General features: G+C 33.9%; 1 protein-coding gene and 1 non-coding gene across 10 annotated transcripts in view; one reads left to right on the top strand and one right to left on the bottom strand.

Moving 5' to 3' along the window:
- The window catches only part of Usp45 (ubiquitin specific peptidase 45), an 81,404-nt gene that overhangs the window by 11,980 nt on the left and 41,818 nt on the right, over positions 1-27,606 (bottom strand). For 6 of the 9 annotated variants that reach the window (XM_047559396.1, XM_047559395.1, XM_047559401.1 and 3 more), the window contains 6 exons: positions 18,920-19,007; positions 8,189-8,270; positions 6,028-6,119; positions 4,795-4,851; positions 4,321-4,461; positions 889-1,564 (listed from right to left, as the gene is read on the bottom strand). In XM_047559396.1, coding sequence (XP_047415352.1) covers positions 889-1,564; positions 4,321-4,461; positions 4,795-4,851; positions 6,028-6,119; positions 8,189-8,270; positions 18,920-19,007 — 1,136 coding nt within the window. Of the gene's footprint in view, positions 1-888; positions 1,565-4,320; positions 4,462-4,794; positions 4,852-6,027; positions 6,120-8,188; positions 8,271-18,919; positions 19,008-23,743; positions 23,809-27,606 lie in introns of those variants that run through there. The other 3 variants (XM_047559402.1, XM_047559403.1, XM_047559404.1) reach the window with 2 other exon arrangements.
- On the top strand, positions 22,182-22,371 carry LOC124989836 (U2 spliceosomal RNA). Its single transcript, XR_007109652.1, has one exon. It is a non-coding gene; the product is annotated as a U2 spliceosomal RNA (small nuclear RNA).

The following is a 27,606-nucleotide window of genomic DNA, read 5'->3' as shown; positions in this document are numbered from 1 at the left end:
CCTGCCCTAATCACTCCAGGGTCAGGGAGTGGACAACTGGAGACAGTCTCCATACCCCAGAGTCCACTAAAATTATTCTAACTAGCCCATTTCAGGCCTTCTTTATCCACTTCACCCATTCTTTCCCTCAGAGACCACAGCAAAGGCTCTTGCCGATTTCCTGTTTCTCCTTTACTCCCTCTGCCCCATCTGCCCTCTAGTACTTCTCTAGCCCTATATATCATCTATCCTCCCTACTTCTTGGGAACTGTGACTAGTTTTTCAATGTTAATCATCTCCTGATTTCTTGGCTTCACCACACCTGAATAATAAAACCTACATTTAAAAACAACTAGTCACCTTAAGAGTATTCTTTCCATTCAATTAAGGTGAGAGATGCACTGAAAATTTCTTACTTAACAATTTCCCCCTTTCCCACTTCAATCTGGTTACACTAAACAGTCACTGTATGACTAACTTAATAACATGCAAGTATTTAAAATCTTCAAATATATACCTTGAGTTTACTTACAACAGATGATGGGATTTCTGAAGGTCATTATTTTCATCATTAATTTTACTAGTGATACAATTTTAATTTTTAGAGCTATTTCTTTCAGAAAGATTTCACATAGCTATTTCTTTCAAATAAGATGTGGATCTGTATTTTTCAAGGCAGAAATGTATACTTCTTGATCTTTAATTATTTCAACAAAAATCTATTGAAAATCTTTTCTGCCTAGTCAGTGCCTTAAGTTTTGAGGCACAGATATGAACAAGACAATCCCAGGGTCAACCAGCTCAAGTATGGAGATAAGGGTCCCAGGTACCTCCATATGGGATCAATAACCCACTAGTAGTCACTGATAATCCATCAATAATTAAAAACAAATTAAGCTAAATGTTTACCTGCAGAATTAGTTTCCTTCTGGTATTTCTGTTTCTTTTCAGTACAATTCTCACACAGAAGCTTATTATTCCCCATTAGTAATTCCATAGATGTAAACTGGTACAAACAGGACTGAACTGAACATTCTTTAGAAGTAGTTACATAGCTCTGAGAAAGGGTCTGAAAAGCATTCTGGGCACTGTGAGACTTCATATGCTTCTCCTCTGAAAAACATAAATTACTTGAAACACTGAGTGGCTGACTTTCTCTGTCAAAATCTCTATCTCCAATTACAGTGCTGCTCAAACAAAGTTCAGAAATCGCTTCAGCCATTTCCTCATCACCACTGTCAGTCTCCTTGGCGGGTGGCAGTTCACTTGCAGATGGGTGATGAAGATGCCCATCTGTGTGCACACAGGATTCACTGCTGGATCTAAACAGCACAGTCTGCTTTGAAGCACTTTCAGGTTCTGAAGCCTCACTGTCAGCATCAGCACTACTTTCAGAATGGCTGGCTTCTTTTTCACTGCCATCTGTAGGGCTTTCATTCAGAGACGACTCAGTACTCACGATGTTTGCAAACACTGAAGACTCCCCACTCGTTTCAAGGTTTTCATTTTTCTGATATATAAAAACAGTTTTCTCTTCTTCAGATGACAATTTTCTTGTAGGGTTTCTGTCATGAATTAGTTGATTCTGTAAGTTGACAGTGTTTGCAGAGAAAAGAATCTTATGATCTGACTGAAAATAAATGCTAAGAAGTCCAACTTAGTTGTCCACAATTGTTAAGTACTACTTCTCTGAAAGTTCTTTACTAAATCCACCTAAACTAAGATCAATAGAAGATATACCAACAAATAGTTCTTTTTTTTTTTGGGTGCTGGGGATCGAACTCAGGGCCTTGTGCTTACAAGGCAAGCACTCTACCGACTGAGCTATCTCCCCAGCCCCCAACAAATAGTTCTAATTTAAAAGTAAACCTTTTCATGGGAAACTAACAACAGTAGTTCCGTGTTTGTGGGAAAGGGAACCTGATGTTTGTAGAACAGGGCTATGAGGAAGACTTTAAATCTTTCCACATTTATTGATTTTTAAATATTGAAGACACAGTGGGTATTTTTTAAATAAAGTAAAAAGTAACAAATTACAAACTCTGACAGTGTTGCCTTCTGCCACAGATCTGAAAGGAAATTTTTTATTTGTGTCTAGACTTCAGCTTGCCTATTAATTGTTCCTTTTGATTAGATTAAGTAGTGTGGAAGTAGTGTTTCTTGTGATAGTGATTACTCTCTCCATTTGCACTCATGGTTCTATCCTGGTTTCATTTCTCCCTGTTTATTCACCTGATGCTTCTTTGTCATTCTTTGCATTAAACTCCATTTAAAGGGTTAAAAGGTTAATAACTAGCATAATTCAGCAATAAGAGAAAATAAAAACCTCAATAACTTGTTAAAGTTCAGTACTTCTACCTCATTATTGATTTAAAAAGACACAAGGTACTTCTGTTTTTGTTAAATTTGCTTTAAGTAGTATGGGGAAAGTTTATTTAAACCTTAAAAATATAAGACAGATGAGATAATATATCTTTTCCTAAGGCATTCTTAAAATTCCTAGCACCAAATTATGAGTCAACACCACATGGTAAATAAAAATATCCTTGCAACTGTTTTACTTGGACTTAAAAACCCAAGTATCTGTTCAATTTAATCCCTTAAAACATTTACACAGGATAAGTTGCCATTTCTCAAATATTTCTGCATAATACTATGAGCAATTGAGGCCCTAGGAAAATGGTAAAATCCCTTTGAATATGGAGCCCCCCCACTTTTTTTGTCTTGACTATGTTGCCAAGGCTAGCCTCAAACTCTTAGATGCAAATGGTCCCCACTATCTCAGCTTCACATGTAGCTGAGACTATAAGCATGTGCCATTGCACGAAACAATTCTTTTCTTTTTGAAATAAATCTCACACAAACTATACATACTTCAAGGTGTATTTTTAAAAGATACTCTTGGGCTGGGGTTGTAGCTCAGTGGTAGGGCACTTGCTCAGAACCTGAGTTCAATACCCAGATACTCTCTCTAAAAACATAACCACAGTACCATCATCATACATAAAAATATTAATAATTTCTAAACATAAAATGACATTTTTGTTTATCATTTTGCTTCTTGAATATGGCACCATAAAAAGATTTTCTGGTTTCTAGAGAGTAGAAATCAGAAATACTTAGAACGAATTTGATTGAGAATATACCACTGCTTAATAGTTTTCTTACCAAAAATTAAATAAATAATAAAATCTGAACCTAACATAGCCTCTAGATCTAAATTGCCTTAAAGAAGAAATAAAGGAGAAAGAAGAACCTGTGAACATCATGGGACTGCAAGAGTAATGTGGGAATGTAGGAAAGTGCTGAAAAAAGGATGATTTCTTCAGTAAATAAATTGCAAAAAGAAAAAAGAAAAGGAAATCTGCAGATTAAAAAAAAATTTAAAAGACATCATCGACCCAGTGATCCCAGCTACTCTGGAGGCTAAGGCAATAGGCTAGCCTGGGCAATCAAGTGAGACTGTTTCTCAAAACAAAAAATAAAAAGGGTCGGGGATGTAGCTCTGTAATAGAGCATGCTTGGGTTCAAGTCCCCGTACTGGAAGAAAAGAAAGGGGGGTAGAGAGAGAGAGAGATAACTGCAATCCATGGACCTTTTTTACATTATAATGCAAACAAACTTTAAAAAGCAAAAGCATGAACGAAGTAATCCAGACTTTGGGGATGGTACCAGATCTCAGAAATGACTAGCTCCCAAAATAACAAGTGAATTACAACTCCAACAAAGAACAGGTGGAATGTAGCCTTTGAATCACCTCTTTAAAAGCCCCCTGCTGTTCCTGCTGCTAAGGCAGAATCACAGCCTTTGGAACAGGAGTCTCCTGTTTTTCCTTTGCTAACAATAAACCTTCTTTTCCCTTTTTCTCAAAAGCAAAAACAAACACAAAACAAAACAAAACAAACACAAAAACACAAAAACAAACCTGAGTATGAGGCAACTTAAGTTTCAATAATGACTCAATGCTTGGTTTCACAAGAAGTTATTAATATTTTTATGTATGATGATGGTACTGTGGTTATGTTTTTACAAAAAGAATCTGGGTATTGAATTGAGGGCCTGACCAAGCGCTCTACCACTGAGCTATACCCACAGCCCCTAAAGAGCATCTTTTAATTATACATCTTAAAGTACGTATGGGATTTATTTCAAAAAAATCTGGATGGGGCAAGGGAAGAATGTGGGACAGACACTGCAAAAACATAATTAGCCATGAGTTGATAATATGAAGCTGAGAATTGGGTGCATGGGAGTTTATTATTCTCTGTACTTTTGTATATGTTTAAAATACTTCTCAATACATTTAAAAAAAAAACATTTAACAAATGTTCATAGTCTCACCTTATCTTTAGATGAAGAATGCTTCGTGGCAGCTCTGGATTGAGTATTTTCTATAACAACAGTGCCACTGTACTGAGCATGATCTGTCTCCTGTAAACTTCTATATTTACTCATTTTTCCCAAAAGCACAGGTTTTGATACCTATGTAGATGCCACAAACATAACACAAAACTTCTTAAGCAAATAAATTTTGGGCATAATTTTCTTTTTAAAATCTCTAATTCACTAGAAATATAAAAAGATTATTTTCTTAACATTAATTCTCAAAAGTAAGGATTTAAATTCCTGGAGAATAAGAAGTATATCATACTTAATGCATACATGCACAAACCCCAATATCAAACACACCATACAAACTCAATTACATGTAAAAACTAACGACTCTCAGATATCTGACAATATACTCAAAAATATATCTAAATGAGTGAATAAATGCTCTTCACAAAGGCCTCAAGATTACTTTTTTCTCCTTACCCTTTCTTCTATTATAGGAAGTGAAATATCAATGAAAGGATCTTTCACTGTGGAGATCTTAAAAAGAAAACAAATTGAGAACTTCAGTTAGAATTCTAATATAGACATGTAGTTCTGTAAATTATCAAAGATATCAAACCTCCCAGTTTAAATTTTTAAGTTAAAACAAAGCATGAGGGGCTGGGGAGATAGCTCAGTGGGTAGAGTGCTTGCCTTGCAAGCACAAAGCCCTGGGTTTGATCCCCAGCACCCAAAAAAAAACCAAAAAAACAAAACAAAACAAAACAAAACAAAAAAACAAAAAAAAAAAAACAAAGCATGAAATGTTAAGAAAAAAGCTATGGGGAAAAAAGCAGAGAGCCTGACAGTATTTTGAAGATTTTGAAGATTGTTTAGGCTAATTGTTTTAAAAGGTACTTTCTACCTTTGAGAGAGAGAAATCAACTTTTATGTCAATTAATTACAGAAAAATGTAAGTTATACCACATTGACACATTATGTGTAAATGGCACAGGCTAGAAGGAAATATAATTTATAATCCTGGTTTTATAAGACTAGAGAGGACAGAAGAGTATCCCATAATCTGGGACAGGAAAAATAGATATAAAGATTCTTTTTTATCACTAAAATCTTACAAAAATTTAAACTTACCATACTCTAAGCCATACACTTTCAGAAGTATTCCTTATGAAGCAACTAAAAATCTCTAATAATTTATACATGCTTTAAGTTGTTGTTAAAGATGGAATTTAAAATAAAAATTATTACTAAATTCAAAGATGAGTCAAGACAACAACAAAAAATGATACTGTTTTATAAATATAAAGTTCAAATAAAAGAATCACCCTAAATTATGTTATCATTATGTCTATTGGAAATACATTTTAGGACATTACAATGTAACACAGTTACTCTTCACAGTAGTAGCTAATATAGTTCACAGGGACTTATTATTTTAGCAAACTAAGATAGGCCAAAGGCACCTCATGGATGTATCAAGAAAAAAAAAAAAAAAGGATCACACACACAACATCCTTACTTGAAAAACATAATTTAAAATTATGTGTACTTTCTAGGAGTATCAGGTATATTTTTAAAAGGTTTTTAAGAATTAAGTCATATAGTCAATTATTATAAATTTTAAAAATGACTGCTCATGAATATGTGAAAGAAAACATAATAAAAATGATGTGACTGTAATCTATTCCAAGAAGTGAATTCCAAAGTACCTACATTTGCACATTCTTCACACATGACTGTGCTAGTTAATTCACCAATAAAGATCCGATCTATGAAGTTCATTTTCACACCTTCTTTTCCATATGCTGTAAAAATCATACTTTTTAACACTAAAAACATAGCAACCATCCAATAACGTTACATGCTGTTACTCAAAAATAATCTAAATAAGGCAGATTTCCTTTATTATATTTAGTAATATATTTTACTATATAATGATATAATATCTCCTTTACATTTTTATAAAGGAAATATGACCATCAGCTACCATAGTCTCCAAGAAACAAAGAACTCTTCTAAAACATAATAGGTAAACTAAATAGAGCAATACCAACTATTCATACCACTGGTCAGCTGCTCCCATTAAACCTTTGAAAGCCTCTGTGTCTAACCTAGAGGCATACAGAAGAATAGGGAAGATTATGCTTTCAGGCTGCAGGTGCCAAGGTCACAGTTATAAAAAAATGTTGTAAAAATAAGTAAACACAGCATAGCAGAAGGAATTAACACGGGCATCTTATAATTCACCTAAACACACACAGACCCGTGCTTGTAGGATTTTTTTAAATCAAAATTACTTTGCTTAGGAAATATTTATAATGCAAAGGAAACTATGCCTGTGGTTTGCTTTAAAATAATCTGGAGTTGGGAAAAAATAAATTAAACATAAAAAGCAGAGTTAGGCAAGGTGGCACATTCCTGTAATCCTCAGGCTGAGGCTAGAGGATCACAAATTCAAGGCAAAAATAGACTTACTTAGCAAGACCCTGTCTCAATATAAAAAACAAATGGGCTGGGGATGCAATGCGGTGGAAGGGTGCCTGTCTAGCATGTATGAGGCCCTAGATTAAATCCCTAGTACTGGAAAAAATAAATAAATAAACATAAAAAACCATGAATGTAAAGCTGGATGATAGGTATAAGAGACTGTCTGTATTATATTATTCTCTCTACTTGAACAAAAATTTGAACATTTCCTTAATAAACCGTGAGGGAGAAAGCACATTAATAAATCCATTCATCCTTCTTTCAAACTTCTCTTCTACCTTTTTGGACCTCTACCTTCAGGTTTAATACAAACAGTATTTATAATCACTTAAAACTATCTGGAACACTGAATAACAGACATATTTAACATATATCAGCAAACATTTACTAATTACAATAACTATTAGAAATACTATGATAAATTAAGACATTTCATTAAGGAAAATTGTACAAGAAGTTAAAAATAGAAAAAACAAAAATGGAAAGAAACTGAGCTATTATACTAAACATGCACTAGATGGCAATATCTCAACACAAATGAACAAGGAACATACTTAGGAAATTAAAAATCTCAAATGTTTAATGAGTCTTAGATGGTACAATAATTTATGTATATGTGTTAACAAATTATAGACATATAGCATGAACATTATAAAACTACAAAAGAAGTAGTTAAAAAGGAGACAATAAATAAAACAATATTTTAAATGTTTTTAAAAAATAACAAAATTTCATGCTAACATTAGTTAATATCACTATAGGTATAAGTATAGGTAGACTATATACACTTAGGACTGGGTAAATTGCTAATATCACAGGATATAAACTCACACTGAAATATTTATAAGTTAGAAGCTTTGATTAGATAATCATTTTTTTGCCTCATATTTTGACTGATGAAGAACAAACACTGAAAGTAAATTGCTCTTATGTTTGACTTATTAGTGCATTGTTCAACAAATTACTTTTTCACAAGAGTCTCTGGAACAGTTAATCATTTTATCTAGATAAATTTAGATAATACCTGTAAACCTACTTATCTAAACACCAGAATGACACAATATGATTAATGTGAACTTCCAAGGGAAGATGCTGCTTTCCACATATTTTCAAATCTCAGAGGACTTAACATAGGGCATCAGCGTCAATCTGTATTTGTGAAATTTGTTTGTTTTAGTTTTATTTTTTTTAAAAATTCACAGGGATACATTCTAAAATTTTCTATTTCCTACTAGAGCATCTTGCAGTCACTAGTGTAAGTACATCCTCCTTTTAAGGTCACAACGTTAGATAATTATTTCATACAATGCTCAGTTCTTTTTCCCCTGAGAAGAATCTTTTAATATTTTCTTGTAGAAAAAAGTTTTAACTTTAAAAGTCAACATACCTTTGACTTTTTTTCTAGTTTCATCATCAGCAGTTTTAGTAGTTGGGTTGTTAAATGCTTTTAGAATGCTACCTTGTATTCTCTGTAAAACAAAGTTAATAGAATCTTATCTAGTAATAGTAACTCAGGCCTCATTATCTTAAAAAAAGACTTTCAAATAGCAAGGTGCACTGTGGAACTCAGTTCCTTAGTCTGAAAAAAATCTGAAATTTTTACAAAGATAGAATATGTCCTTTCTTCCTTTTTTAAATTCCATGAATACTTGAGTAACTCTCTAGTGCCAAATTCTCAACAGAGACAAAATTCCTATGTTTAGGTTCTCTCAGGCTTAAAGTATTTTTATCAGTCTAAAAAAGCAACAGAATGGAATATTACTCAGCTTTAAAGAAGAATGAAATTATGGCATTTGCTGGTAAATGGATGGAGCTGGAGAATATCATGCTAAGCAAAATAAGCCAATCCCAAAAAACCAAAGGTTGAATGTTTTCTCTGATATGTGGATGCTAACGCAAAATAAGCAGGTGAGGTTAGGGAAGAATAGAGGTACTTCAGATTAGGCAGAGGGGAATGAAGGGAGGGGAGGGGGCAGGGGATAGGAAGGATAGTAGAATGAATTGGACATTATTACCCTATATGCCTATATGACTACCCAACCAGCGTGATTCTACATCATGTGCAACCAGAAGAATAAGAAGTCATACTCCATTTATGCTGATATGTCAAAATCCATTCTACCATCATATACAACTAATTAGAACTTTTTTTTTTTTTGCGGTACTGGGAATTAGAACAAATTTTTAAAAAAGAATGAAAGTTTAAAAAAAACAACAACTTTCCATTAGGCTGAAATAAAACAGGCACAAAATCATTAAAAAATAAATTAAAAAAAAATTAAGGGCTGGGGTTGTAGCTCAGTGGCAGAGTGCTTGTCTACCATGTGCAAGACACTGGGTTCGATTCTCAGCACCACATACAAATAAATAAAATAAAGGTCCATTGCCAACTAAGAGAAGATATTTTTTTAAAAAATTAAAAAGCAGCAGCCTAATCTAATTTTTCTTAAAGGTTTAAATAAGTTTATTTCCTCTCCTCCTTTCTTTCTCCTTCTCCCTCTCTTTAAAATGACTTTCCTTAATCAGAACAGAAAAGAACAAAATAAAATAAAAATAACAGACATCTGAAATTTCCTATGAAGAAAATCTTAATATAATTATCAAGTTAATCACTATGATCTCCATGTAGAACAAACAGACACACACAAACACACACACACAACTCAAGTCCAGAATATCAATATTCATAGAAAGAATACCCCCAAAACTAATTATGATTCTATTTGAACTCAGATGTCAACAAAGATCATATTTCAGAATTTCTTAGTAAATAACAAAGTTTATATTTCTATATCTTATGTTTGAGAAAAAATCCAATCTCACAGAAAACTTTCAGAATGAAATAAAACCACACATTCTAAGAATAAAGACTTATTTAACTTAATAAATGATTACTTTCTATATTAGTTGTGACCCTAATTAGTGGATGAATTTTGTCTTTTGAAATTCACATTCTGAAAGTGTGGGGTGAAGGCAAAGCTTATTGATTATCTTTCAAAAGATATTTTTCTATCTTGATCACAGGTTTGGACATATAAAACCACTGTCTGAATTGGACTTCACAGTGTGAAAATGATAAATAATTCTCTTGTTAAAAAATGTCAAAAAGGAACAATTCAAACTGCAGATTTCCTATAAAATAAAAACACTACACATTAGAAGCCAACATATTTCCCATTGTTCAAATTAAGTTTTACAACCTTAAATATTTAAATAAGTGAAAAAAAAACAAACAGATGAAGCAGTCAATTTATAGATTTAGAAAGAGACATCTAAACTAAATAAAAGTAGAAGGAAAGAGTTTTAATGAAAACAAAAACAGAAACTGAAGAGAATTAATAAAAGAATCAAAGCCTGATTCTCCAGGTAGGGGATAAATAAACTCACTAGATAATCTTAAAATACAGTGAAAAGCATAATATCATGTCTAAGAAAAAAGACAAACTGGACTGGGCCTGCAGCTCAGTGGTAGAGGGCTTGCCCCACATGTGTGAGGCACTGGGTTCCATCCTCAGCACCACATAAAAAAATAAATAAAGATATTGTGTCCATCTACAACAACAAAAATATCTAAAAGAAAAAAGACAAACCATTAACAAAGTCCAGAAAAATTTCAATAACTCTAAGATACTATCTTGTTCAACATCCATGTAATTACATTTGAAAACTTAGGAACAAATACCAAGATAATTTTCCAAGAAAATAACATTGCTGAAATTAACCTTAGGAGAGACAGAAAATCTTCCAGCTATCATGGGGAAAAAAGAAAGAAAGAAAGAACATCGTTAAATAGTTACTTAGAAAAAGCACAGGTCCTAGAAATTTTAGGCTAGCACAGAAAAGGCAGAACTTCCAAATTATTTTCATGAAGCTTAATACAGATAAAACAAATAAACAAACTCGACAAACTGCATACAACACAGACCAATACCACTCACGGAAAAATTCTAAAAATATCAGTAACAGAATAAATACAGTAGCACATTGAAAGAAAAATATATTATGACCAAGATATTTTTAAACTAGGAATGCAGGTATATTAGGAAATCTATTAATATAAGCCATCATATTAATAGAATTAAGAAGCAAGAAATAATAAGATCGAATCACTTGATATCTTTTATTTACTATTATTTACTATTCTAACAGATCTAGTTGATGCACTTGCAAAAAATACATTGTAGAAGTATAAAAATGATAAATGAGATAACATTATTTGCATAAGATGGCTGTCTGAAAAGTTTAAAGAACCCACTGACATGAAAAACTACTAAAATAAGAGAATTTAATAGTGGGGTATATGAAGTCAATAGTCTTCACATAGACAAACAAAAAACAGAAAATAAAGAAGAAAATACCCAATTTACAATAGCAACTAAAAAGATAAAATATCCAGGAATAAACTTCAGAAATCTGTAAGATCTAAAAGAGGAAAATGTTAAAACATTACTCAAAGACACAAAAGAAAACTTGATCAAATGGATACCATGTTCTTGGATAGGTCCTATAGCATTACAAACATTTCAAAGCATTTCAATCTGTCCACTAAATTTATACATCCACATAATTGAGTAAAAACACCAACAGTTTGTTATTTCTATTTTTTTCAATGTTTGCATTTTTTTTATTTGTTCTAATTAGTTATACATAACAGTAGAATGTGTTTATGCATTTTGACATATCATACATAAATGGGGTATAATTTCTCATTTTTCTGATTGTACATGTTATAGAATCACATCAGTCATGCAGTCATATAAGTACATAAGGTAATAATGTCTGTTTCATTCTACTATCCTTCCTATCCCCATATCCCCTCCCCCCACTTCACTTCCCTCTACCTAAAGTAGCTCTATTCTTCCCTATCAACGCCCCCACTGTTAATTAGCATCCGCTTTTTTTTTTTTTTTAAAGAGACAAATGTAAAGGACAAAACTAATTCTAAACCAAATAAACAGGAACCCTAGTAGAGAGGGAGCACAGTGAGAGAAGATGGTCCTACTAGATTTTTTTCCAATTTTAATTGGCACATTATAGTTGTACATAATGGTGGGATTCAATGTTATATAATTGTACACGCACACAATATAATTTGGCCAATATCGTTCCCCAGTGTTTTCCTTTTTTCTCCCTTCCCTCTGCCCCCTCTTTCCTCTACTGATCTTCCTTTTATTTTCATGAGATTCCCCCATCCCTTTCTTTTCCTACTAAATTTATTAAAATGCATTAAATCCTTAGCAACTTAAAGTGTCGTCCTAGCATTCAAGCAAAAAGAACCAAATGGAATTTCAGAAAAAGACACAAAGATATATGTAAAAAATTGGTATGATTAGGGTATAGGAAAAGCATACTATAGAATTCAGATATTTGTAGGATAGCTATAAGAACAAAGGAAATACCCACAGAATGGGATAACTTTTAGGAGGGTCAAAGGTATAAATAAGCAGTATGGATGCCTCTGAAAACTTGGAATGGAACCACTATTTGACCAAGCTATCCCACTCCTTGGCATTTACCCAAAGGACTTAAAATCAGCACATTATAGTGATGGGCCACATGTCAGTGTTTATAGCAGCTCAATTCACCTAGGTGCCCTTTAACAGATGAATGAATAAAGAAAATGTGGTATATATAGACAATGGAGTATTACTCAGTCATAAGGAAGAATGAAATTATGGCATTTGCTGGTAAATAGATGTAACTGGGAACTAACATGATAAGTGAAATAACCCAATCCCCAAAAAACAAAGGTCAAATGTTTTCTCTGATATGTGGATCCTGACTCACAATAGGGTGGGGGAGCAGTAGCAGGAGTGGAGGTTCACCAGATTGGACAGTGGGAGAACAGGAAGGGAAGGAGGATGGGAATGGGAAAGACTACAGAATGAATCTGACATAACTTTTCTATGTTCATACATGAATACATAACCAGTGTAACTCATCATGTTACAACCACAGAAAAGGGAAGTTATACTCCACGTATAATAGGTTGAAATACAGTCTACTGTCATGTGTAACCATAAAAATAAAAAAAAATTTTAAAAGGTTTGAATCTAAAAATGAATCATAAAAGTATAGAACAATGACAATCTGGAAATACCTTTTTTAAACTAATTCAATATTCAGAAGTCACAGATTTTTAAAATTTTAAATTATAAAAAGTAGGCTAGGGTTGTGGCTCAGCAGTAGAGTGCTTGCTTCGCACATGTGAGAAACTGGGTTCGATCCTCAGCACCACACAAACAAATAAAAAGAAACGTATTGTGTCCATCTACATTGGAAAAAAAAAAACTTCAAAAAAATTTTTAAAACTTTTTTTTAATATAGAAAACCCCACCACATTATACGCCAAATCAAAACAAAAATGGCCAACTTGTAGGGGCTGGGGATATAGCTCAGTTGGTAGAGTGCTTGCCTCGCATGCACAAGGTCCTGGGTTCAATTCCCAGCACCACAAAAGAAGTAAATAAATAAATAAATAAGGAAGAAAGAAAGAAAAAGAAGAATAATGCCCAACTTGGACACACAGTTTCTCCCTATACATAAAAAGTTTAGAAATCAGCAAACACTGGGGAAGAGAAAAAAAAGGTGAAAAGGAATGCATGCTAAAACTACCCACAGATACTATTTTTTCATCTATCAGACTGCCCAAATTTCAAAAATTTGAGAAAGATAAGGTTGGGCAGACACAATCTCTTCTATGGTATATTGCTGACAGAAATGCAAACTGTATAGCCCTTATCTATAGAGGGCAATTTGATAATGTCTACCAAAATTATAAGTGCATATATCAATTGATCCAGCAATCTCTCTTCGTATTTACAGATATTCTTACATACATACAGATAACATGTACATTATTCAGCATTGTTCAAAATGCAAAAAACTGAAAAAAACAAAAATCTATCAATAAAGAACTGTGGTTAAATATGTTAAGCTAAAAAGTAAATAAGGAAACTTCCTATCTTCTGCTATGGAAAGATCACTATAATGTGTTAAGTGAAAAAAGACAAAAATGGAGAAAGGTGTATACATGTTGAATACCTCTAATCCAAAATGCATGGGACCAGAACTGTTTCAAATTTTGGATTAGGGATGCTCAACCCATACCCAGTATATGCCACCTTTTGAATAAAGAAAGAGAAAGAGAGTCAGGGGGTTGGGTGCACAACACGGTTGAGGCACAGACCAAGAAAAGACAAACCACAAAATATATAATAGCAGCAGGACCAACACATAGGAAAGGCAAAAGAAATCCCCAGGAGCAAGGTTAGGAGAAATTCCAGAGCAACACCTGCTATTGATTTTAATCTGAGAACAAAATACATGGAGAATAAACTGCTCATGTTCTTATTCTCCCCTCCATGTCCTATTGTCTGGACTGGCAAAGGACCCGCATTACACTATCAGACATGTTTTGTTCTGACCTACTTTTAAGAGCAATGGGGTAGGCCAAGATGAACTCAGAAGGAGAAAATAGAGAGCAGCCAACCTCTAACCTTTTGGGACTACAGAGTTAGTATTGGCCTCTCTTACACCTCTAATAGATGCTCTGACTTTTAACAAACATGGTTAAAAACACTTTGATGATCTTGCCCACTGACTTCCCCACAAAGAGCATTTACAATCTCTGGAAAGTCAAAGCCAGATATGGTCCAGAGACATTCTCAAATTGATCTTCTTTAAGGAGCTGTCAATCAATAATCGCAATAGGTTTATGCTTGCTACCCAGTTTAGAAAAACTAAACAATTTCTATTGTTTAAGAGTACACGGGTAGTTTTCAAAACTATGAGAAATAGCAATGAAACAATTTCTTTAAGTCAAAATAGTGGCTACTTCTGAGGAGGAAAGAGTAAATATTTACAAAGGAATAGGCAGCTTCTAAGGGACTAATAATTTCATTTTTAAATTCAGGGGTGGTGGAGAGTAGTGGCAGTGGTAGGTTGTTTCTTATTGTGCTTTAAATTGTACATTTAAATACATTCTTCTGTGTATGAAACGTTTCTCATAGTAAGTTTTTAATGTTAATAATTGTGAAACCCAGTTGCATTAATCAAATGGCTTATAGTTAGTACATTATATGTCCTATAACTGCTCACTATTTTCATCAGGTATATTTTGAAAGTTAATGCAAGATTTAAGACATTTAAATATTTACAAGTAGGGTAAAAAGTAAACATGAAGCAATTATACCACCATATGCTATCCTGAGATATAAGCTAAGAAAATTAAAACAATAAAATGTCTCTCGGAAGCTAAAAAATATTGAAAAAACTTTCAATTTAGACTCAATAAAGTTAAAACAATATAATTCAGACATTAACTTTTACAATTTGAAAAAAGAATTTATTCAACTAAAATAAACAAATTACAATGGTATGAATTCCATACCAGAAAAATGTTTGACGGGCTTAAATGAAAAATTACAATAAATACCAATGTTCAACTGTATATATTTAATATGACTATAAATAGCCTTTAGTATAATTAAAAACAAAGACCTCTAACTCAGATTTATTTTAGAACTTAAACATTGTACTAATTCATATGATTTTCAATGATTTAATTAGCCTTTGTTACATTCTGAAAGGTAAAATCACACACACACACACAAAAGATAAAAGCTGTGATATAACTTTAAAAGAGGAGTTAAAAATAGTGCAATTGCTTAAATTATTTACTTTTAAATATTAGGCTTTTTATTGCACCCTAACTCCAAATTTATATTTTCTGCTCTAAACTATTTAAGAGTTAAAGTCATTCATCAAGCTGAATAAAGTAAATGGGTTTAGGTGTCAACACAACCCCACATTGTTAGGACCCAAGTTTTGACCCATTTAGGTTAAAGGAAAGAGACTGATAAGGGAGCTTCTAACAAGTACAGCAAAATAATTAATTAGAAGTATCAAGGTTCAACTATTTCAAATCTTAAACTACTTTCAAAAACAAAAAAATGCAAATAATGTACAGTTTAAGTTAACTGAGACACTGCCTTTAAAATAATCCTATCCAACAACATAGTAAGGTGATAGCTTTGAAAATATATTAAAAATGTAAAATTAATTTGATGAGAACTTAAATAAGAAGGAAAAAAGCAAAGGATAAATTTACACATCGAAAAGACTTCTATAAAAGAACTGATTTTAGTAAATGTGATTTTATTTACACATAAAGTGTGTAATTTCTGCTTGAATTATCCCTTTAGTACTATGTTCAATGCTGCAAGAGTATATTCCTCAACTTTATAGTCATAAGAAAAGACTTCCATGAAACAATATGAAAGGAGGTCAGTAGTTTCTAATCATTACTAAAAGAATCTGGTGGCAGACCTAACACTGTAGCCTTTCTTTAATGAAAAGCACATGGCAGTGGCAAGCTCCAACCATGCCACGATTAACAGCTGTGGTGTTCCCAGACCAGACAATGCAGCTCCTGCCTCAGTACTCGCTGTAACTAACCACCACAACTGTTCTTGCTTAAAAGATTGAATATATCCACAGACTTGACATTTAATTTTGCCACACCATCTAAAGTCCTCAACTAGTGGAAAAAATGATTGAGCTTTCAAAACCAATGTGCATTGTCTAAGTTTTTAAGATACTGTGCATCCTGTGCATCCCAATGCACCATGCAGGTCAAACAATAATTTAATTTTGAAAAAAAAAGATGGGGATAAATTTTATTGTTTTATTTGTAATATTAATAGAGAAAACCAATGCAAAAAGGAATTTTTAATCTGTTTACACTGATTCATGATCACCATGTAAAAAATGTACAATGTCCTAGCTCTAGGAAAATATGATCAAATATTAGCTGAGAGGGATTGTGCTAATGTCCCCAAAACGTAACTAAGTATAAATCTCTTAAATGATGTTTTAAAAAATACAGGTAAAACATAATGAAGATATTATTTACTTTTAAGTAAATAATCACAACATATTCAAAATAACTGAAAATTCCCCAGGAAACTACTTCATAAAACTGACTTAAGAGATTATTTTTTTCTTTCCAATTCTTCCAAGTTCAAATCCTCAAAACAAGGGGCTGGGGAGAAAGCTCAGTTGGTAGAGTGCTTGCCTTGTAAGCACAAGGCCCTGGGTTCGATCCTTAGCACCCAAAAAAAAAAAAAAATCCTCAAAACAAGCTGTAATTAAGGTTAAGCACAGACTGCTCATTCAACAAAACTTGACAGAACTCCATGTGAGACAAGTGGGATGTAGACAATACACAGTATCATCCTGAGGAGTTCATAACCAAGAGGGGTGATAGATAATGACATAAATTTAAATGAAGGCAGTAGGGTTTGATATCAAAACATATGAAAGTAGAGAGGTGGTAGTAAGGGACTGATACTTCCAAAAGCTGAATTTAGTTAACTTAATATGAAAGCAACAAAGGGGCCACTTAAAGAACAGAATTGTAATACATATTGTTTTCTGGTACTTTTTCAGCAGAAAGGAGAGATCAACTCATTCTTTATTTTTTAAGATAATTTTTTAAAAAATATTAGAACGCTAATTCTCTTTCCATAGAAAACTTGCCATTAAGAGTTCAAGATTACAATTCAAACAAAGTAGGCTCTAAAAAATGGTGTGGGGCACTGGGAATGTAGCTCAGTGGTAGAATGTTTGCCTAACAAGTGCAAGGCCCTGGGTTCCATCCCTGGCAAAGAAAGAGGGAAGAGAGTTGAAGGGGAGGGGAAAGAAGAAAAGCTAGCAAGCAAAGAAGGAAAGAAAGGATAGATGGCCAGTAGTGCATGTCTGTAATCCCAGCTACTCAGGAGAATAGGTAGGAGGATTAGCCAGCCTCCGAAATCTGCATGACCTGGTCTCAAAATAAAATAAGAAAAGGCTGGAACCAGGTAGGGTTGCACATGCCTGTAATCCCAGTGGCTTGGGAGGTTAAAGGCAGGAGGATGGCAAGTTCAAGGCCAGCCTTAGCAATTTAGAGATTCCCTAAGCATCTTTGAATCTGTCTCAAAACAAGAAACAAGAAAAAGGCTGGAGATGTGCTCAGTGGTTAAGTAACCCAGGTTCAATCCCTGGTACAAAAAAAAAAAAAAAACAAAGGTGGGGGCCTGGGAATTTGGATATAGCTCAGTTGGTAGAGTGCTTGCCTCAAGTGCACAAGGCCCCGAGTTCAATCCCCAGCACCAAAAAAAAAAAAAAAAAAAAAAAAGGAAAAAAAGAATTTTACTAAAATTTAATATCAAAGTCAATAAATGATCAATCAATCAAGGGATAGGACCACAATAATCATTACTTGAAGAATCTATTCATGAGCTCTTTCTTCTTTTCTGAGAAAAGTTCCCCGATTTACAAGGTTGAAATCCTACTCTCCTAGCCACAAGTGACTAATCCAAGTGGAACTGAGTCCAGAATGGAATAATGAAGTTTTACTCTACTGGGAATTTAGGAGTCATGATTGGTTTAGTTTTCAATATGTCAAATAGCAACATGTAAATTATGATGATTATGTGCTCTCATTCAGATAGAGAAGCACAAAAACCACTCAGTCTGCAGAGAGAAAAATGAAGAAAATCTATAGAGCCAAAGAAACAAGTGAAATAATGTAAATACTTCCTAGATTCCTGATAACTTTCCGTCTCTACATCACTCAGCTTTATCTTCTTTGGCATGGATTTTTAAAGATCCCCTTCCCTGCTTCTTTTAGACAGAATTTTACTATGTTGCCTAGGCTGCGTTGAATTCCTGGACTCAAGCCATCCTCCTGCCTTAGCTTCCTGAGTAGCTGACCCTACAAGCATATGCCACCATGCCCAGTTAAGATTCTCTGTTCTTTAAATTAGTTTGAATTGATTTATTTACAACCAAAGGGTATGAACTAATATAGGATAACAGAACAATGAAAGAATAAAAGAAAATAATCTTAACAGGAGAAAGGAGAAAAAAAGAATATATAGATAAAAAAATCAAATTACTTTTCACTATATTTATTTTACAGTGCTAGGGATCAAACCCAGACACACCAGACAAAATCTCTGCCACGGAGTTGCATCCCTTGCCCTCGCTGTATTTTAAAATTATAGTAGAAACCAGTTTTCAGTTTGTATCCTCTTTTTAAAGATAATACGTGATCAACATTAAGAAACCTGACCTTTGTTTCTTCTGTCCTCACAGCATCCAGCAAATAATGAAGAAGCTCCTGACTGTCCTGTTGTTGGAAACCTTTAAATCTAGGTGCCCTATGATTTAAAAACAAAACAGGAAAGGAAAAAAGACTAATCATTGCATGGTTCATCAACAATGTTATTCTTATTTAAAATCACTTTGAAATAACGAGTCAATGATTCAATTCACTATTTTTTTCAACTAAGTAGAAAGACAAAATGTGATTCCTGTTCTACTGAGGATGAACTCTTAAGTGCATACTCAGAACAAAATGGCTATCATTTATTATGCCACTACTACAAGTCAAGCATAGTACTAGCAGTTTCACATATTTTTAAGTCACATAAGTCCCAAACAACAATTATTTTCTCCAGCATATATATGAGGGCTCAGAAGGATTTTTTAATTAATTTGCAAGGTCATTCAAATAATATAAGGACAGCATTCAAACCAAAATCCCTGTGATTTATCTATCTTAAAACATTAAAAGAAAAACAAGTGTTTATATTAAAATACAGGACTATAAACTAATCTCTCAATGTATTTCTTTTAAGGATTTGACGATTATACTTCCTGTGTAATTAATTAAATAAAAAGATCATGTGCTATTCATACCATCAGCAAATATTTAGTTGATTTGAGTAACACTAAACAATAGTCTATAATAAATTCAAATGATATAATGAACATATTGCCTTAAATGTAAATGATACTAAGTTATGGAACAGGCTATATAGGCAATAATCAAACAGACTCCATTTTACCCTGAGACTCCATGTCTTGTAAGAAATGCTTCTCCCATGAGAAAACTCTGCCTCTGCCATATTGATCCTGCTTAGCACACCTTGCTTAGAAACACCAATGTTTCTGTTCTTCTTATACAATGTAAAATTGTTCTCTTTTTGGTTCCCATTTTTCTTGGATGATGTACCCTGTCAGAGAATGTTTATCTAGACGTTCGTAAACATTCTTTGCCTTGTCAACTACAAGGCACTTCCCCTTCTGCTTATGACTGTAGATTTTGACCTACTTCCCCTTCTGCTTATGACTGTAGATCTGGCATGCCTATTTTTCCATATCAGACCTATTTTATACAACTATAAAGGTTTTCTTTACACTTTGTTTCATTCAGAGGCCAATTTACAAGGCTAACTCTCAATCTAATAGGTTTGAAAAATATATAAGCTGTAAGGTCTTTATCTGTTTTATGTGTGCATACACTGGTGTCATGTATACATGTTTGGTACCAAAATTGGCATATGAACTCATAAATTAAAATTTTAAAAAATTGATCCAAATGCCTTTGATTCACATGATTTAAAAGGTTCAATTTAAATTGGGTAAACAAAAGTATGTCTTTCAAGTTACTAACAGTTTTGTTTCCAGGGGGCTAAAAAATAATAAAATGTTATTGTCTATAAAATGTCTAGTATCCATTGTTTCTAGAATTTTTTTAACAGGGAAGAAATGGCTGATGCTGCCCAATACACTTGTGTGATATCTTGGTTTTTAAAAATAAATAAATTAGATTTGACATGTATGGGATTGATCATGGGTTGCTTTTTAGAGACATTTGATTGGTTTACAGAGTTAAAATGCTAACTGTTAAATATAACATCAAGTACTCTTAACTCCATAAATTCCATAGGGTAACATACTTAAGACATTACTGGTGTTTTCATAAATTGGTAAATAAAAAAGGGTTTTAAATTACTTTGTGCCATCACTGAAAACAAGGTTACTAAATGTCTCAACAGGTATAATTCTATATAAAGGGTCCAAGTTTCAACTGTATTTCAAATACAGTACTATAAATAACAAAGTATTTCATCTTATTAAAATGGACTAATTTATCTAAATTCAGAAATTTACAAGGGTGTTTCAGAGTTTAAATTTTAAACGGGAGAGTCAACATATTGGAAAGAAAATTAAAAGGTTCTAGGTATAAAAATATATTTAGTAAAAGGAAAAAATGTTTCTAGGTAAAAAAATATACGATAAAGTTGTAATACATCTAAGTAAACAAGAGGGTCTAACTAAATGATAAAAAGGAGTGTAAATTAAGAGTAAACTTTAAAAGGTTTGTGTGAATATATAAGTAATGCAACAGTTAAAACTATTCAAGGTTTTTCCCTAAGGTCAAATATTAATGTACAGATATAAACCAAAGTTCAGTCTATATGTTAAAATGACAAGTATTTCTTAAAACATTACTCTTATTATTGTGTCTGTTAAGTTTATTCTTTAGAGCAACTAATCTTAGAAAAATTAGGATTTGTACAACTCTGGTTAAACAACTACTGTTATTTTAGAGTATTATACTACATTACAGAGTCCAAATTTTTCTTTAAAAGTTAAACTTGGTTAATATAAAAACATAAATGTAATATGATGCTATTACTCTTCTCTGTATATTAAATGTGATCACATCTTCCAGGTATATAAGTCTTTAAAAGATTTAAAGGAGCATTTTATCAAGTTGGTGTTTCCAAACTAAAGTTTTCAGTAATAGTATCTTTTTTTTTTTTAATACTTTTTTAGTTGTAGGTGGACATCTTTATTTTTATTTATTTTTATGTGGTGCTAAGGATTGAACCCAGTGCCTCACATGTGCTAGGCAAGTGCTCTACCACTGAGCCATAACCCTAGCCCCAGTAACAGAATCTTTTACCCTAGGATATAAAAATTTAAAGATATTTTAAAAAAGAAAATAACACTCTGATCTACTTAAAAGTTAATCATGTAAAACATTAAAAAAAACTATTTTGTCACTTTTGTCCACACAAAAATTAAAAGCTCTCTCAGTCTTTGATTCATGTTTTAGATGTAATGTCATATTGTATTTATTAACATTCATATAGACTCAAGAATAAATATCTGGGGCTGGGGATGTAGCTCAGTTGGTAAAGTCCTTGCCTGGCAAGCACAAGGCCCTGGGTTCAATCCCTAGTACCGCCAAAAAAAAAAAAGAAAAAAAAAAAAAAAGAAAGAAACAATAGCTGTAAACTTTATAAAATGATATTTAAAAAAGAAACAAAGATCAGTTTCAAAACGAAAACGATTTACCTAAGATTTGTAAAGAGTCCCACCTAAGGCTCTGCCTCTCACCTTACTACATGTTACAATGGCTCCAACTTCTACTCATTTAAAGTTGTATTCAAAAGATTGTTTTTCATTGTAAAAATTATTATGATCTCAAACAGGGGATACAATGTACAACTCAGACAAGTTTCAAAATATGTATAAAAATCACTTCTCAGCCCTTTGGCCAAGATCAAGTGTAGTACCTGTTCTTATGAATTTAATATCAGATATACCTTCTACCGAGGACAATATATTAAATGGATTTTTGGAGCAGGGAGATGGAATTGGAGCTTGCTCCATCCACTCCACACATTGACCTCGTATTGCAGTACCTCCTGGAATGGTGCACCTCCACCTCACCTTTGGTTTGTCAAAAGCAATTGTTTAACTCTAAAAAAAATTAAAAATAAAAAATTATGTACAAACTAAATATATTTTTACTTGTTAATTTCATTTTGAGTTTTCCTTGTAAACTTTACTATCTGTTAAAGTCTTATCAAAAGTATATAAGGTCATCATCTATAAACAGGTAGTAAATAAAAGGGGTTAAAATAACTATGATGTTATAAACATTAGAGTTAAAAGCCCAATACTCTTACTTTAAGACTGGTAAGACTGGCTTGCTGGATGTCTAAGACCAAGACCTAAAGATTAAAATTAAGATAAAAGGGCCATGAAAACCAATATTTGGCTCTTGCCCTCTGAGTTAGTTTGAACCCAGGGAACAAGGGAAAGAGCTTTGCAATTCTGGGTCACATGACTTCCCGATCAGGGGGATTACTGGAACCCTTATAAGAAAGCCCATCAGTGCACATGCTGCAAAAGAGGAGAGTCATTGGAAAGGGGAGACATCCCTGATGCTTTCAAGGGAAGCCACATGGTCAGTGAGACCTTGACCAGTTCTATCACAGATGGCTAAGAGGCCACTCAAAAGTTCCCCAAGAATAACCCCCAGGAGAACTCAGTTGACTCTCAACAATACATAGGAACAAGGTCATTTCAACCAGCAAAAAGCAGTTAAAAATCAAAACATAGCCATTCCTGGACATTAAAAACAAAACAAAACAAAACAAAACAAAAACAAAAAATGTAGCTATTTTAATGTAACTTAAGGTACACTTGTGTTAGCCCCCCAAGAATAAGTAAGACTGGAGGCAACAAAAGAGATATTCTCAGATAGGGGTGGCTGATAACTCTGAAGAGAAACTGCCAGAGTCAGAAGTTTTTAGTCAGTTTAAGGTCTACAGATCTTCCTAACCTCCTACACAGGTAGGCTTAATCGATATTTGCTAATATGATTCTCCAGCCCTAAGTAACAAAGATAAAGGGATCTCTACTAAGCACAGAGGTCATGCCAATAAAAAAATATTCTATAAAAATCAGATGGCACTAGGTAATTTAACTAAATATCATGTTTACATTCCTGATAACTACAAAAATGTTAAAGATTTACAAATAAAGGCCTTATCCTCTCCAGCCTTGTCAGGCTTTGTTAGGCCTTGTTATGGGAACAATGGCTCAGCTCTTCTACCTCCTGGTAAGAGATTATTGATTTCTATCATCTTCATGATATTCACTGACATGTTCCAGATGCTACAACATTTATTTCGTATTAATCTCATTTCAGTACTCATGTCTTTTTGTTTCTTTCAGAGAACCAGATTTTTACCTCTTAGCAGACCCAATTTCTAAAAGGGGACTCCAAACTGCTTGCGCCAACCCAATTGCCCCCTCTCAGCTCAAAGCAGCAAGAGCAGTCATCACCCTTATCTCTACAACAGTAAAAAGTCCCTGAAATTAGAGGAAAAAATTACAATCAGTGTAGATACGTAATTGGGTCAAAGCACAGAACGGAGGACGATTTGGGTCCAGAAAGTTGGAGACCACCTCTGGGAGATTAAAATGTTAATGCCTCCAAAGCCCTTCCTTTATACCCTAACCAAGGTAACCTGCTCCTGCTCCAATCTGTTGCTAAGTCTTTCCAACAGATTCAACTTAAAGTTCAATTTATGAGAGAACCAGCCCCAAGAGACTACCGATTTCCAACACCCATTCCAGCCAGGAGACTATGTCTATGTTGAAGGTTCCAGAAAGGACTAACCCCCAGCTAGAGGGGACTGAAAAATGTTGGTCAAGGTTTCTTCTCTTGCTTGGACTATGTTATAAGGCCTGAGCTGCAAAACAACGTATTTCATTCGTCAAGTTAATGTATATGGATGGCCATTACGACCCTATATCTAATTTTGAGGATAAATTAAAGGTTTGATTGTTTTTAGAAAAAGGGAGAATGTTATGGGCCAGGCCATATAGGCAATAACCAAACAGACTCCATTTTACCCCAAGACTCCTTGTCTTGTAAAAAATGCTTCTCCCATGAGAAAACTGCCTCTGTCATATTGATCCTGCTTAGCACACCTTGCTTAGAAAAACAAATGTTTCTGTTCTTATACAATGTAAAATTATTCTTTTTGGTTCCCATTTTTCTTGGACAATGTACCCTGTCAGAGAATGTTTGTCTAGATGTTTTTAGCCATACTTTAACTTGTACTCAACTAGGGTCGTTTTGACCCACTTCCCCTTTTGCTTATGATTCTAGATCTCATTATGTTTGTTTGTAGTTTTGAATCATAGCAATAGTCACTTATGATTAATGTACTGACATGCTGTACTTATAGTATAAAAGGTATACTCTAACTCCTGGAGAGGGTTGAATGATGTAGTCTTGCAGCCTGCCCCTCTGTCCTGCCAGCTGGTGAATTTGGAATACCAGCTGCTTAATGAAAATGGTTCTATCTCCTGCTTTAAGATCACTTAGTGATTTATTGCAATCTTGCCATAACAACTAAATCTAGAATGTGTTCTAAGATAGAGAACTAATTCTGTCAAAATTTAATACAAAGAAATAAGAATATATTTATGATCAAGACAAATTTACAACTATTTCATTATCATATATATCATTTGATAATACAATAACACTGTTAAGGAACTTACAATAAACATGAATTGCATTTTATTCCTGAGAAAACTGAAGAACAAGCTGACACTGACATCAATCCAGGTCTTCAGATTCTAAGCATTATTCCTCATAATTCATGATAAGTATCCATCCTAATAATGTACTAATGTGAGTCCATAATTGCCAAAAAAAAGTGAACTCAACTGTTAGTGAATCTAATCTACAAGAAACCCTTCAGTAACTTTCTTACAGTTATTCTTTTGCTAAGTACCATAAAATAACATCATAATGTTGAAAACACTTTGATCACTACTCTGGTGAGCTTCCCTTTCTGAATGTGGTAGATGGCACTTACATTCTAGATCAGACAAGGACAGAAATCGAGATGGACACAAATTCCAACCCTACTTGGGACTCCATGATTGGCATTGTAAGAAGCAAAAATTGCACGACACTACACTTATGCCGCAGATATGAAGGAAGGTCAGTGAAATGGAAGATAACTAGGAGAGGAATCCTTTGGGGACCTTCACTAGCAAAGTGGTGAACAGAATGAGGGGGCAGTTTGTGGCTTTCTAAGCATATACATAGGGGCTGGGGAGACAGCTCAGTCGGTAGAGTGCTTGCCTTGCATGCACAAGGCCCTGGGTTCGATCCCCAGCACCGAAAAAAAAAAAAAAAAAAAAAAAAAAAAAAAAAAAAAAAAAGCATATACATAAATGGGAAATCATTCCCGAACAAGAAATAGCCTCCACAATGGCTCTGCCTGTTATGGTTTAGATCTGAAATGTCCTTCAAAAGTTCATGTATTAAACACAGTAATGTTCAGAAGTGGAGTTTTGGGGAAGTGACTGGATCATGAGGGCTCCAACCTCATCAGTGGATTAATTCATTTGATGAATTAATCATTTAAATGGACTACTGGGAGGAATTGGAAACTAAAGGCAGGTGGGGCACAGTAGGAGGAAAGAGTCATGGGGGCATATCCTTGGTGACTATCTTGACCCCAGCTGGCTTCTTCACACATTCTTTCTTTCTTCCCAGTTGCCAGAAGCTGACAGCTTTCCTCCACTACAACCTTCCACAATGATGTTCTGTCACACCTCAGGCCCAAAGTAATGGAGTCAGTAGATCACGAATTAAAATCTCTGAAACCAAAATTTTCCTTTTTTTGGTAGTGGGGATTGAAGCTGGGGGTGCTTCTGAAGGATATGGAAAATGACAACCAACAGGACAGGGAAATGACAATGCCCCAAAACTGTCTGACCTGGAGGAAAAGGGAGGAGGACTCACTCTGATCTTCTCCTAGTAAATCCTTTCCCAGTAACAATGGGCCCCAGGGGAAAAAAAGCAAACTTTCATCCCTTCCCGACAATAGTGAGTCCTAAAGGGAGGAGGCGGATACTGAAACACTGGGCCCTGGATCTTTACCCTTTCCCATTAATGAATCCTGGAAGGAGAAAAAAGTAGTGAAGCTCTGAGTAATAATGCGTCCCTGAGGAAGATGATAGTGAACTTTCATCCCTTTACAGTAACAAGTTTCAGACTTTTTACAACTTTTTTCCTGACTGCCCAAACCAACACCTTCTGCTTCAGTCTCCAATGATTAATTCACTCTCACATTGTAACCTATAAAACTCAAAGCTCCTCTAACTGACAGCCATTTTCCACCAGGAAAATGAGCCCCTCTGATGCCTGACTAATTCCACTGCTGAATAAAAGAAAGCCTGCTGATCCATTTGAGGTCTGCTCCTTTTTTGGGTCATTTGTGCTTACAGCTTCCACTTAGCTATATTCCCAATCTTTTTATTTCTTATTTTGGGAAGGGTCTTACTAAGTTGCTGAGGGTCTTGCTTATTTGCCAAGGATAGCCTTGAACTTGTGATCCTTCTGCCTCAGCCTACAGAGTCGCTGGGGTTATAAGCAAGCACCACAGTGCCAATTCAAAACAAATTGCTCCTCTCAGTTGTTTGTGTCAGGTATTTTGGTTACATCAATGAAAAGCTGACTGACACACTACCTGCAGCTCCATCTCAACCATATACAAATTACTTACAGCCTTCTAAATAAACTACTGAAAAAAATTTAATAAATGTTTTTTCTTTTACCCAAGGCTGAAAAAAATATCTTACAATGACTTACAGAATCTCTGATGGAGTCTATGTGAGTTACCAATATAGAGATCGTTAATAACTAAAAGGAAAGAGAAAAATCTACTGGATGAAGATATATGATTTATTCAAAATAAGGGTAATACAGGAAATGCGACTTACTAAAAGTACTATTGTGAGAAAGAATAGAAGACTTAAACCTCAAGATGTCAGGCATGATAGCACATATCCATATTCCTACCTATTTGGGAGGCTCAGTTAAGGGGATCACAAGTTTAAGACTAGCCTCTGCAACTCAGTGAGACCTTATCTCAAAATAAAAAAGGGCTGGAGATAACTATAGGGTAGAGTTTTGCTTACTAGGTGCAAGGGCCTGGGTGCAATCCCCAGTATGAAATAGGAAAGAAAGATAGATAATTTTTTAAAAATAACCTTAAGATGTAAGAAGAAAATTTATGTGCAAGCATGGAACAGGAAACCATCAAGAAAAAGAAAAAAAAAAATTAGAACAAGAGGATT

This window comes from Sciurus carolinensis, chromosome 7 (genome assembly GCF_902686445.1).
Source record: "Sciurus carolinensis chromosome 7, mSciCar1.2, whole genome shotgun sequence".
NCBI classification, from domain to species: domain Eukaryota; kingdom Metazoa; phylum Chordata; class Mammalia; order Rodentia; family Sciuridae; genus Sciurus; species Sciurus carolinensis.
The sequence above is the reverse complement of the archived record's forward strand: the minus strand, read 5'-3'. Positions and strand labels throughout refer to the sequence as shown.